The sequence below is a fragment of the Crinia signifera genome, chromosome 6 (genome assembly GCF_055691185.1).
Source record: "Crinia signifera chromosome 6, ASM5569118v1, whole genome shotgun sequence".
Taxonomy (NCBI): domain Eukaryota; kingdom Metazoa; phylum Chordata; class Amphibia; order Anura; family Myobatrachidae; genus Crinia; species Crinia signifera.
In genome coordinates, this window is record NC_139222.1 from 293,362,127 (window position 1) to 293,378,394 (window position 16,268).

Consider the following 16,268-nt stretch of genomic DNA (forward strand, 5'->3'; position numbering starts at 1 on the left):
GGCACTAGTACCCCACACAGTACACATTGCAGTATGGGAGGGGGCACTTACTAACTGTGGACAGGAACATGATGCAGAATCCAGCACCCCCTCCCCCACCCGGGCACTAGTACCCCACACAGTACACATTGCAGTATGGGAGGGGGCACTTACTGACTGTGGACAGGAACATGATGCAGAATCCAGCACCCCTCCCCCACCCCGGCACTAGTACCCCACACAGTACACATTGCAGTATGGGAGGGGGCACTTACTGACTGTGGACAGGAACATGATGCAGAATCCAGCACCCCTCCCCCACCCGGGCACTAGTACCCCACACAGTACACATTGCAGTATGGGAGGGGGCACTTACTGACTGTGGACAGGAACATGATGCAGAATCCAGCACCCCTCCCCCACCCGGGCACTAGTACCCCACACAGTACACATTGCAGTATGGGAGGGGGCACTTACTGACTGTGGACAGGAACATGATGCAGAATCCAGCACCCCTCCCCCACCCGGGCACTGGTACCCCACACAGTACACATTGCAGTATGGGAGGGGGCACTTACTGACTGTGGACAGGAACATGATGCAGAATCCAGCACCCCTCCCCCACCCGGGCACTGGTACCCCACACAGTACACATTGCAGTATGGGAGGGGGCACTTACTGACTGTGGACAGGAACATGATGCAGAATCCAGCACCCCTCCCCCACCCGGGCAATAGTACCCCACACAGTACACATTGCAGTATCGGAGGGGGCACTTACTGACTGTGGACAGGAACATGATGCAGAATCCAGCACCCCTCCCCCACCCGGGCACTAGTACCCCACACAGTACACATTGCAGTATGGGAGGGGGCACTTACTGACTGTGGACAGGAACATGATGCAGAATCCAGCACCCCTCCCCCACCCGGGCACTAGTACCCCACACAGTACACATTGCAGTATGGGAGGGGGCACTTACTGACTGTGGACAGGAACATGATGCAGAATCCAGCACCCCCTCCCCCACCCGGGCACTAGTACCCCACACAGTACACATTGCAGTATGGGAGGGGGCACTTACTGACTGTGGACAGGAACATGATGCAGAATCCAGCACCCCTCCCCCACCCGGGCACTAGTACCCCACACAGTACACATTGCAGTATGGGAGGGGGCACTTACTGACTGTGGACAGGAACATGATGCAGAATCCAGCACCCCTCCCCCACCCGGGCACTAGTACCCCACACAGTACACATTGCAGTATGGGAGGGGGCACTTACTGACTGTGGACAGGAACATGATGCAGAATCCAGCACCCCACCCCCACCCGGGCACTAGTACCCCACACAGTACACATTGCAGTATGGGAGGGGGCACTTACTGACTGTGGACAGGAACATGATGCAGAATCCAGCACCCCTCCCCCACCCGGGCACTAGTACCCCACACAGTACACATTGCAGTATGGGAGGGGGCACTTACTGACTGTGGACAGGAACATGATGCAGAATCCAGCACCCCTCCCCCACCCGGGCACTAGTACCCCACACAGTACACATTGCAGTATGGGAGGGGGCGCTTACTGACTGTGGACAGGAACATGATGCAGAATCCAGCACCCCTCCCCCACCCGGGCACTAGTACCCCACACAGTACACATTGCAGTATGGGAGGGGGCACTTACTGACTGTGGACAGGAACATGATGCAGAATCCAGCACCCCTCCCCCACCCGGGCACTAGTACCCCACACAGTACACATTGCAGTCTGGGAGGGGGCACTTACTGACTGTGGACAGGAACATGATGCAGAATCCAGCACTCCTCCCCCACCCGGGCACTAGTACCCCACACAGTACACATTGCAGTATGGGAGTGGGCACTTACTGACTGTGGACAGGAACATGATGCAGAATCCAGCACCCCTCCCCCACCCGGGCACTAGTACCCCACACAGTACACATTGCAGTATGGGAGGGGGCACTTACTGACTGTGGACAGGAACATGATGCAGAATCCAGCACCCCTCCCCCACCCCGGCACTAGTACCCCACACAGTACACATTGCAGTATGGGAGGGGGCACTTACTGACTGTGGACAGGAACATGATGCAGAATCCAGCAAACATTGGCATTTGATAGCCGATCCTGTAAGAAAAACAAAACGGTCAGAGGCCTTATTAGTTATTACCTATCACAGGTGTGTCGGCAGTGTTTCGTCGGCAATGTACCCCCGCATACACATTGAAGCCATATTCAGGTAGACGCTGGCTGGGTCCATCAGACACACACAGCTAATCACACTGGCCGGGTCCATCAGACACACACAGCTGATCACACTGGCCGGGTCCATCAGACACACACAGCTGATCACACTGGCCGGGTCCATCAGACACACACACAGCTGATCACACTGGCCGGGTCCATCAGACACACACAGCTGATCACACTGGCCGGGTCCATCGTACACACACAGCTGATCACACTGGCTGGGTCTATCAGACACACACAGCTGATCACACTGGCCGGGGCCATCAGACACACACAGCTGATCACACTGGCCGGGTCCATCAGACACACACAGCTGATCACACTGGCCGGGTCCATCGGACACACACAGCTGATCACACTGGCCGGGTCCATCGGACACACACAGCTGATCACACTGGCCGGGTCCATCAGACACACACAGCTGATCACACTGGCCGGGTCCATCACACACACACACAGCTGATCACACTGGCCGGGTCCATCAGACACACACAGCTGATCACACTGGTCGGGTCCATCGGACACACACAGCTGATCACACTGGCCAGGTCCATCGGACACACACAGCTGATCACACTGGCCGGGTCCATCAGACACACACAGCTGATCACACTGGCCGGGTCCATCAGACACACACAGCTGATCACACTGGCCGGGCCCATCAGACACACACAGCTGATCACACTGGCCGGGTCCATCACACACACACACAGCTGATCACACTGGCTGGGTCTATCAGACACACACAGCTGATCACACTGGCTGGGTCTATCAGACACACACAGCTGATCACACTGGCCGGGTCCATCAGACACACAGCTGATCACACTGGCCGGGTCCATCAGACACACACAGCTGATCACACTGGTCGGGTCCATCGGACACACACAGCTGATCACACTGGCCGGGTCCATCGGACACACACAGCTGATCACACTGGCCGGGTCCATCAGACACACACAGCTGATCACACTGGCCGGGTCCATCAGACACACACAGCTGATCACACTGGCCGGGCCCATCAGACACACACAGCTGATCACACTGGCCGGGTCCACCAGATACACACAGCTGATCACACTGGCCGGGTCCATCAGACACACACACACAGCTGATCACACTGGCCGGGTCCATCAGACACACACAGCTAATCACACTGGCCGGCTCCATCAGACACACACAGCTGATCACACCGGCCGGGTCCATCAGACACACACAGCTGGTCAGGTGCATCAGACACACACAGCTGATCACACTGGCCGGGTCCATCAGACACACACAGCTGATCACACTGGCCGGGTCCATCAGACACACACAGCTGATCACACTGGCCGGGTCCATCAGACACACACACACAGCTGATCACACTGGCCGGGTCCATCAGACACACACAGCTGATCACACTGGCCGGGTCCATCAGACACACACACACAGCTGATCACAATGGCCGGGTCCTTCGTACACACACAGCTGATCACACTGGCCGGGTCCATCAGACACACACAGCTGATCACACTGGCCGGGTCCATCAGACACACACAGCTGATCACACTGGCCAGGTCCATCAGACACACACAGCTGGTCAGGTGCATCAGACACACACAGCTGATCACACTGTCCCGGTCCATCAGACACACACAGCTGATCACACTGGCCGGTTCCATCAGACACACACAGCTGATCACACTGGCCGGGTCCATCAGACACACACACAGCTGACCACACTGGCCGGGTCCATCAGACACACACAGCTGATCATACTGGCCGGGTCCATCATACACACAGAGCTGATCACACTGGCCGGGTCCATCGTACACACACATCTGATCACACTGGCCGGGTCCATCAGACACACACAGCTGATCACACTGGCCGGGTCCATCAGACACAGCTGATCACACCGGCCGGGTCCATCAGACACACACACAGCTGATCACACTGGCCGGGTCCATCAGACACACACACAGCTGATCACACTGGCCGGGTCCATCAGACACACACAGCTGATCACACTGGCCGGGTCCATCAGACACACACAGCTGATCACACTGGCCGGGTCTATCAGACACACACACAGCTGATCACACTGGCCGGGTCCATCAGACACACACAGCTGATCACACTGGCCGGGTCCATCAGACACACACAGCTGATCACAGTGGCCGGGTCCATTAGACACACACACACAACTGATCACACTGGCCGGGTCCATCAGACACACAGCTGATCACACTGGCCGGGTCCATCAGACACACACAGCTTATCACACTGGCCGGGTCCATCAGACACACACAGCTGATCACACTGGCCGGGTCCATCAAACACACACACAGCTGATCACACTGGCCGGGTCCATCAGACACACACAGCTGATCACACTGGCCGGCTCCATCAGACACACACAGCTGATCACACTGGCCGGGTCCATCAGACACACACACAGCTGATCACACTGGCCGGGTCCATCATACACACACACACACAGCTGATCACACCGGCCGGGTCCATCAGACACACACAGCTGGTCAGGTGCATCAGACACACACAGCTGATCACACTGGCCGGGTCCATCAGACACACACAGCTGATCACACTGGCCGGGTCCATCAGACACACACAGCTGATCACACTGGCCGGGTCCATCAGACACACACACACACAGCTGATCACACTGGCCGGGTCCATCAGACACACAGCTGATCACACTGGCCGGGTCCATCAGACACACACAGCTGATCACACTGGCCGGGTCCATCAGACACACACAGCTGATCACACTGGCCAGGTCCATCAGACACACACAGCTGATCACACTGTCCCCGGTCCATCAGACACACACAGCTGATCACACTGGCCGGTTCCATCAGACACACACAGCTGATCACACTGGCCGGGTCCATCAGACACACACACAGCTGACCACACTGGCCGGGTCCATCAGACACACACAGCTGATCACACTGGCCGGGTCCATCATACACACACAGCTGATCACACTGGCCGGGTCCATCGTACACACACATCTGATCACACTGGCCGGGATCCATCAGACACACACAGCTGATCACACTGGCCGGGTCCATCAGACACACACAGCTGATCACACTGGCCGGGTCCATCAGACACACACAGCTGATCTCACTGGCCGGGTCCATCAGACACACACAGCTGATCACACTGCCGGGTCCATCAGACACACACAGCTGATCACACTGGCCGGGTCCATCAGACACACACACAGCTGATCACATTGGCCGGGTCCATCAGACACACACAGCTGATCACACTGGCCAGGTCCATCGGACACACACACAGCTGATCACACAGGCCGGGTCCATCAGACACACAGATGATCACACTGGCCGGGTCCATCATACACACACAGCTGATCACACTGGCCGGGTCCATCATACACACACAGCTGATCACACTGGCCGGGTCCATCATACACACACAGCTGATCACACTGGCCGGGTCCATCAGACACACACAGCTGATCACACTGGCCGGGTCCATCAGACACACACACACAGCTGATCACACTGGCCAGGTCCATCAGACACACACAGCTGATCACACTGGCCGGGTCCATCAGACACACACAGCTGATCACACTGGCCGGTTCCATCAGACACACACAGCTGATCACACTGGCCGGGTCCATCAGACACACACAGCTGATCACACGGGCTGGGTCCATCAGACACACACAGCTGGTCAGGTGCATCAGACACACACAGCTGATCACACTGTCCCGGTCCATCAGACACACACAGCTGATCACACTGGCCGGGTCCATCACACACACACAGCTGATCACACTGGCCGGTTCCATCAGACACACACAGCTGATCACACTGGCCGGGTCCATCAGACACACACACAGCTGACCACACTGGCCGGGTCCATCAGACACACACAGCTGATCACACTGGCCAGGTCCATCAGACACACACACACAGCTGATCACACTGGCCGGGTCCATCAGACACACACACAGCTGATCACACTGGCCGGGTCCATCATACACACACAGCTGATCACACTGCCCGGGTCCATCGGACACACACACAGCTGATCACACTAGCCGGGATCCATCAGACACACAGCTGATCACACTGGCCGGGTCCATGAGACACACAGCTGATCACACTGGCCAGGTCCATCAGACACACACAGCTAATCACACTGGCCGGGTCCATCAGACACACACAGCTGATCACACTGGCCGGGTCCATGAGACACACAGCTGATCACACTGGCTGGGTCCATCGGACACACACAGCTGATCACACTGGCCGGGTCCATCAGACACACACACACAGCTGATCACACTGGCCAGGTCCATCAGACACACACAGCTGATCACACTGGCCAGGTCCATCGGACACACACAGCTGATCACACTGGCCGGGTCCATCAGACACACACAGCTGATCACACTGGCCGGGTCCATCAGACACACACTGCTGATCACACTGGCCGGGTCCATCGGACACACACAGCTGATCACACTGGCCGGGTCCATCACACACACAGCTGATCACACTGGCCGGGTCCATCAGACACACACACTGCTGATCACACTGGCCGGGTCCATCGGACACACACAGCTGATCACACTGGCCGGGTCCATCACACACACAGCTGATCACACTGGCCGGGTCCATCAGACACACACAGCTGATCACACTGGCCGGGTCCATCAGACACACACAGCTGATCACACTGGCCGGGTCCATCACACACACACACAGCTGATCACACTGGCCGGGTCCATCAGACACACAGCTGATCACACTGGCCGGGTCCATCAGACACACACAGCTGATCACACTGGCCGGTTCCATCAGACACACACAGCTGATCACACTGGCCGGGTCCATCACACACACACACAGCTGACCACACTGGCCGGGTCCATCAGACACACACAGCTGATCATACTGGCCGGGTCCATCATACACACACAGCTGATCACACTGGCCGGGTCCATCGTACACACACATCTGATCACACTGGCCGGGTCCATCAGACACACACAGCTGATCACACTGGCCGGGTCCATCAGACACAGCTGATCACACCGGCCGGGTCCATCAGACACACACACAGCTGATCACACTGGCCGGGTCCATCAGACACACACAGCTGATCACACTGGCCGGGTCCATCAGACACACACAGCTGATCACACTGGCCAGGTCTATCAGACACACACACAGCTGATCACACTGGCCGGGTCCATCAGACACACACAGCTGATCACACTGGCCGGGTCCATCAGACACACACAGCTGATCACAGTGGCCGGGTCCATTAGACACACACACACAACTGATCACACTGGCCGGGTCCATCAGACACACAGCTGATCACACTGGCCGGGTCCATCAGACACACACAGCTTATCACACTGGCCGGGTCCATCAGACACACACAGCTGATCACACTGGCCGGGTCCATCAAACACACACACAGCTGATCACACTGGCCGGCTCCATCAGACACACACAGCTGATCACACTGGCCGGGTCCATCAGACACACACACAGCTGATCACACTGGCCGGGTCCATCATACACACACAGCTGATCACACCGGCCGGGTCCATCAGACACACACAGCTGGTCAGGTGCATCAGACACACACAGCTGATCACACTGGCCGGGTCCATCAGACACACACAGCTGATCACACTGGCCGGGTCCATCAGACACACACAGCTGATCACACTGGCCGGGTCCATCAGACACACACACACACAGCTGATCACACTGGCCGGGTCCATCAGACACACAGCTGATCACACTGGCCGGGTCCATCAGACACACACAGCTGATCACACTGGCCGGGTCCATCAGACACACACAGCTGATCACACTGGCCAGGTCCATCAGACACACACAGCTGGTCAGGTGCATCAGACACACACAGCTGATCACACTGTCCCGGTCCATCAGACACACACAGCTGATCACACTGGCCGGTTCCATCAGACACACACAGCTGATCACACTGGCCGGGTCCATCAGACAGACACAGCTGATCACACTGGCCGGGTCCATCAGACACACACACAGCTGACCACACTGGCCGGGTCCATCAGACACACACAGCTGATCACACTGGCCGGGTCCATCAGACACACACAGCTGATCACACTGGCCGGGTCCATCATACACACACATCTGATCACACTGGCCGAGATCCATCAGACACACAGCTGATCACACTGGCCGGGTCCATCAGACACACACAGCTGATCACACTGGCCGGGTCCATCAGACACACACAGCTGATCACACTGGCCGGGTCCATCAGACACACACAGCTGATCACATTGGCCGGGTCCATCAGACACACACAGCTGATCACACTGGCCAGGTCCATCGGACACACACACAGCTGATCACACGGGCCGGGTCCATCAGACACACAGATGATCACACTGGCCGGGTCCATCATACACACACAGCTGATCACACTGGCCGGGTCCATCAGACACACACAGCTGATCACACTGGCCGGGTCCATCAGACACACACAGCTGATCACACTGGCCGGTTCCATCAGACACACACAGCTGATCACACTGGCCGGGTCCATCAGACACACACAGCTGATCACACTGGCTGGGTCCATCAGACACACACAGCTGGTCAGGTGCATCAGACACACACAGCTGATCACACTGGCCGGGTCCATCACACACACACAGCTGATCACACTGGCCGGTTCCATCAGACACACACAGCTGATCACACTGGCCGGGTCCATCAGACACACACACAGCTGACCACACTGGCCGGGTCCATCAGACACACACAGCTGATCATACTGGCCGGGTCCATCAGACACACACAGCTGATCACACTGGCCGGGTCCATCGTACACACACATCTGATCACACTGGCCGGGTCCATCAGACACACACAGCTGATCACACTGGCCGGGTCTATCAGACACACAGCTGATCACACTGGCCGGGTTCATCAGACACACAGCTGATCACACTGGCCGGGTCCATCAGACACACACAGCTGATCACACTGGCCGGGTCCATCAGACACACACAGCTGATCACATTGGCCGGGTCCATCTGACACACACACACAGCTGATCACACTGGCCGGGTCCATCAGACACACACAGCTGATCACACTGGCCGGGTCCATCAGACACACACAGCTGATCACACTGGCCAGGTCCATCAGACACACACACACAGCTGATCACACTGGCCGGGTCCATCAGACACACACACAGCTGATCACACTGGCCGGGTCCATCATACACACACAGCTGATCACACTGCCCGGGTCCATCGGACACACACACAGCTGATCACACTGGCCGGGATCCATCAGACACACAGCTGATCACACTGGCCGGGTCCATGAGACACACAGCTGATCACACTGGCCAGGTCCATCAGACACACACAGCTAATCACACTGTCCGGGTCCATCAGACACACACAGCTGATCACACTGGCCGGGTCCATGAGACACACAGCTGATCACACTGGCTGGGTCCATCGGACACACACAGCTGATCACACTGGCCGGGTCCATCAGACACACACACACAGCTGATCACACTGGCCGGGTCCATCAGACACACACAGCTGATCACACTGGCCAGGTCCATCGGACACACACAGCTGATCACACTGGCCTGGTCCATCAGACACACACAGCTGATCACACTGGCCGGGTCCATCAGACACACACTGCTGATCACACTGGCCGGGTCCATCGGACACACACAGCTGATCACACTGGCCGGGTCCATCACACACACAGCTGATCACACTGGCCGGGTCCATCAGACACACACAGCTGATCACACTGGCCGGGTCCATCAGACACACACAGCTGATCACACTGGCCGGGTCCATCACACACACACACAGCTGATCACACTGGCCGGGTCCATCAGACACACAGCTGATCACACTGGCCGGGTCCATCAGACACACACAGCTGATCACACTGGCCGGGTCCATCAGACACACACAGCTGATCACACTGGCCGGGTCCATCACACACATACACACAGCTGATCACACTGGCCGGGTTCATCAGACACACACAGCTGATCACACTGGCCGGGTCCATCAGACACACACACAGCTGATCACACTGGCCGGGTCCATCAGACACACAGCTGATCACACTGGCCGGGTCCATCAGACACACACAGCTGATCAAACTGGCCGGGTCCATCAGACACACACAGCTGATCACACTGGCCGGGTCCATCAGACACACACACAGCTGATCACACTGGCCGGGTCCATCAGACACACAGCAGATCACACTGGCCGGGTCCATCAGACACACACAGCTGATCAAACTGGCCGGGTCCATCAGACACACACACAGCTGATCACACCGGCCGGGTCCATCAGACACACACAGCTGATCACACCGGCCGGGTCCATCAGACACACACAGCTGATCACACTGGCCGGGTCCATCAGACACACACAGCTGATCACACTGGCCGGGTCCATGAGACACACAGCTGATCACACTGGCTGGGTCCATCGGACACACACAGCTGATCACACTGGCCGGGTCCATCAGACACACACACACAGCTGATCACACTGGCCGGGTCCATCAGACACACACAGCTGATCACACTGGCCAGGTCCATCGGACACACACAGCTGATCACACTGGCCGGGTCCATCAGACACACACAGCTGATCACACTGGCCGGGTCCATCAGACACACACTGCTGATCACACTGGCCGGGTCCATCGGACACACACAGCTGATCACACTGGCCGGGTCCATCACACACACAGCTGATCACACTGGCCGGGTCCATCAGACACACACAGCTGATCACACTGGCCGGGTCCATCAGACACACACAGCTGATCACACTGGCCGGGTCCATCACACACACACACAGCTGATCACACTGGCCGGGTCCATCAGACACACAGCTGATCACACTGGCCGGGTCCATCATACACACACAGCTGATCAAACTGGCCGGGTCCATCAGACACACACAGCTGATCACACTGGCCGGGTCCATCAGACACACACACAGCTGATCACACTGGCCGGGTCCATCAGACACACACAGCTGATCACACTGGCCGGGTCCATCAGACACACACAGCTGATCACACTGGCCGGGTCCATCACACACATACACACAGCTGATCACACTGGCCGGGTCCATCATACACACACAGCTGATCAAACTGGCCGGGTCCATCAGACACACACAGCTGATCACACTGGCCGGGTCCATCAGACACACACACAGCTGATCACACTGGCCGGGTCCATCAGACACACAGCTGATCACACTGGCCGGGTCCATCAGACACACACAGCTGATCAAACTGGCCGGGTCCATCAGACACACACAGCTGATCACACTGGCCGGGTCCATCAGACACACACACAGCTGATCACACTGGCCGGGTCCATCAGACACACAGCAGATCACACTGGCCGGGTCCATCAGACACACACAGCTGATCAAACCGGCCGGGTCCATCAGACACACACACAGCTGATCACACCGGCCGGGTCCATCAGACACACACAGCTGATCACACTGGCCGGGTCCATCAGACACACACACGGCTGATCACACTGGCCGGGTCCATCAGACTCACAGCTGATCACACCGGCCGGGTCCATCAGACACACACAGCTGATCACACTGGCCGGGTTCATCAGACACACACAGCTGATCACACTGGCCTGGTCCATCAGACACACACACGGCTGATCACAGTGGCCGGGTCCATCAGACACACACAGCTGATCACACTGGCCGGGTCCATCAGACACACAGCTGATCACACTGGCCGGGTCCATCAGACACACACAGCTGATCACACTGGCCGGGTTCATCAGACACACACAGCTGATCACACTGGCCTGGTCCATCAGACACACACAGCTGGTCAGGTGCATCAGACACACACAGCTGATCACACTGTCCCGGTCCATCAGACACACACAGCTGATCACACTGGCCGGGTCCATCAGACACACACACAGCTGACCACACTGGCCGGGTCCATCAGACACACACAGCTGATCATACTGGCCGGGTCCATCATACACACACAGCTGATCACACTGGCCGGGTCCATCGTACACACACATCTGATCACACTGGCCGGGATCCATCAGACACACAGCTGATCACACTGGCCGGGTCCATCAGACACACACAGCTGATCACACTAGCCGGGTCCATCAGACACACACAGCTGATCACACTGGCCGGGTCCATCAGACACACACACAGCTGACCACACTGGCCGGGTCCATCAGACACACACAGCTGATCATACTGGCCGGGTCCATCATACACACACTGCTGATCACACTGGCCGGGTCCATCGGACACACACAGCTGATCACACTGGCCGGGTCCATCAGACACACACAGCTGATCACACTGGCCGGGTCCATCAGACACAGCTGATCACACCGGCCGGGTCCATCAGACACACACACAGCTGATCACACTGGCCGGGTCCATCAGACACACACAGCTGATCACACTGGCCGGGTCTATCAGACACACACACAGCTGATCACACTGGCCGGGTCCATCAGACACACACAGCTGATCACACTGGCCGGGTCCATCAGACACACACAGCTGATCACAGTGGCCGGGTCCATTAGACACACACACACAACTGATCACACTGGCCGGGTCCATCAGACACACAGCTGATCACACTGGCCGGGTCCATCAGACACACACACAGCTGATCACACTGGCCGGGTCCATCAAACACACACAGCTGATCACACTGGCCGGGTCCATCAGACTCACAGCTGATCACACCGGCCGGGTCCATCAGACACACACAGCTGATCACACTGGCCGGGTTCATCAGACACACACAGCTGATCACACTGGCCTGGTCCATCAGACACACACACGGCTGATCACAGTGGCCGGGTCCATCAGACACACACAGCTGATCACACTGGCCGGGTCCATCAGACACACAGCTGATCACACTGGCCGGGTCCATCAGACACACACAGCTGATCACACTGGCCGGGTTCATCAGACACACACAGCTGATCACACTGGCCTGGTCCATCAGACACACACAGCTGGTCAGGTGCATCAGACACACACAGCTGATCACACTGTCCCGGTCCATCAGACACACACAGCTGATCACACTGGCCGGGTCCATCAGACACACACACAGCTGACCACACTGGCCGGGTCCATCAGACACACACAGCTGATCATACTGGCCGGGTCCATCATACACACACAGCTGATCACACTGGCCGGGTCCATCGTACACACACATCTGATCACACTGGCCGGGATCCATCAGACACACAGCTGATCACACTGGCCGGGTCCATCAGACACACACAGCTGATCACACTAGCCGGGTCCATCAGACACACACAGCTGATCACACTGGCCGGGTCCATCAGACACACACACAGCTGACCACACTGGCCGGGTCCATCAGACACACACAGCTGATCATACTGGCCGGGTCCATCATACACACACTGCTGATCACACTGGCCGGGTCCATCGGACACACACAGCTGATCACACTGGCCGGGTCCATCAGACACACACAGCTGATCACACTGGCCGGGTCCATCAGACACAGCTGATCACACCGGCCGGGTCCATCAGACACACACACAGCTGATCACACTGGCCGGGTCCATCAGACACACACAGCTGATCACACTGGCCGGGTCCATCAGACACACACAGCTGATCACACTGGCCGGGTCTATCAGACACACACACAGCTGATCACACTGGCCGGGTCCATCAGACACACACAGCTGATCACACTGGCCGGGTCCATCAGACACACACAGCTGATCACAGTGGCCGGGTCCATTAGACACACACACACAACTGATCACACTGGCCGGGTCCATCAGACACACAGCTGATCACACTGGCCGGGTCCATCAGACACACACACAGCTGATCACACTGGCCGGGTCCATCAGACACACACAGCTGATCACACTGGCCGGCTCCATCAGACACACACAGCTGATCACACTGGCCGGGTCCATCAGACACACACACAGCTGATCACACTGGCCGGGTCCATCATACACACACAGCTGATCACACCGGCCGGGTCCATCAGACACACACAGCTGGTCAGGTGCATCAGACACACACAGCTGATCACACTGGCCGGGTCCATCAGACACACACAGCTGATCACACTGGCCGGGTCCATCAGACACACACAGCTGATCACACTGGCCGGGTCCATCAGACACACACACACACAGCTGATCACACTGGCCGGGTCCATCAGACACACAGCTGATCACACTGGCCGGGTCCATCAGACACACACAGCTGATCACACTGGCCGGGTCCATCAGACACACACAGCTGATCACACTGGCCAGGTCCATCAGACACACACAGCTGATCACACTGGCCAGGTCCATCAGACACACACAGCTGATCACACTGGCCAGGTCCATCAGACACACACAGCTGGTCAGGTGCATCAGACACACACAGCTGATCACACTGTCCCGGTCCATCAGACACACACAGCTGATCACACTGCCTGGTTCCATCAGACACACACAGCTGATCACACTGGCCGGGTCCATCAGACACACACACAGCTGATCACGCTGGCCGGGTCCATCATACACACACAGCTGATCACACTGGCCGGGTCCATCGTACACACACATCTGATCACACTGGCCGGGATCCATCAGACACACAGCTGATCACACTGGCCGGGTCCATCAGACACACACAGCTGATCACACTGGCCGGGTCCATCAGACACACACAGCTGATCACACTGGCCGGGTCCATCAGACACACACAGCTGATCACATTGGCCGGGTCCATCAGACACACACAGCTGATCACACTGGCCAGGTCCATCGGACACACACACAGCTGATCACACGGGCCGGGTCCATCAGACACACAGATGATCACACTGGCCGGGTCCATCAGACACACACAGCTGATCACACTGGCCGGGTCCATCAGACACACACAGCTGATCACACTGGCCTGGTCCATTATACACACACAGCTGATCACACTGGCTGGTTCCATTATACACACACAGCTGATCACACTGGCAGGTTCCATTATACACACACAGCTGATCACACTGGCCGGGTCCATCAGACGCATACAGCTGATCACACTGGCCGGGTCCATCAGACACACACAGCTGATCACACTGGCCGGGTCCATCAGACACACACGGCTGATCACACTGGCCGGGTCCATCAGACACACACAGCTGATCACACTGGCCGGGTCCATCAGACACACACAGCTGATCACACTGGCCAGGTCCATCAGACACACACAGCTGATCACACTGGCCTGGTCCATTATACACACACAGCTGATCACACTGGCTGGTTCCATTATACACACACAGCTGATCACACTGGCTGGTTCCATTATACACACACAGCTGATCACACTGGCAGGTTCCATTATACACACACAGCTGATCACACTGGCCGGGTCCATCAGACACATACAGCTGATCACACTGGCCGGGTCCATCAGACACACACAGCTGATCACACTGGCCGGGTCCATCAGACACACACGGCTGATCACACTGGCCGGGTCCATCAGACACACACAGCTGATCACACTGGCCGGGTCCATCAGACACACACAGCTGATCACACTGGCCAGGTCCATCAGACACACACAGCTGATCACACTGGCCTGGTCCATTATACACACACAGCTGATCACACTGGCTGGTTCCATTATACACACACAGCTGATCACACTGGCAGGTTCCATTATACACACACAGCTGATCACACTGGCCGGGTCCATCAGACGCATACAGCTGATCACACTGGCCGGGTCCATCAGACACACACAGCTGATCACACTGGCCGGGTCCATCAGACACACACGGCTGATCACACTGGCCGGGTCCATCAGACACACACGGCTGATCACACTGGCCG

The 16,268-nt window shown here is 57.2% G+C and overlaps 1 protein-coding gene across 1 annotated transcript in view; it reads right to left on the minus strand.

Moving 5' to 3' along the window:
* Nucleotides 1-2,026: 2,026 nt before the first annotated feature.
* Nucleotides 2,027-16,268, minus strand: part of LOC146009791 (synaptic vesicular amine transporter-like) — a 134,061-nt gene continuing 119,819 nt past the window's right edge. The window contains exon 4 of the mRNA XM_083150251.1: nucleotides 2,027-2,132. Within this exon, the coding sequence (XP_083006377.1) occupies nucleotides 2,027-2,132 (106 nt within the window). The remainder of the gene's footprint in view (nucleotides 2,133-16,268) is intronic.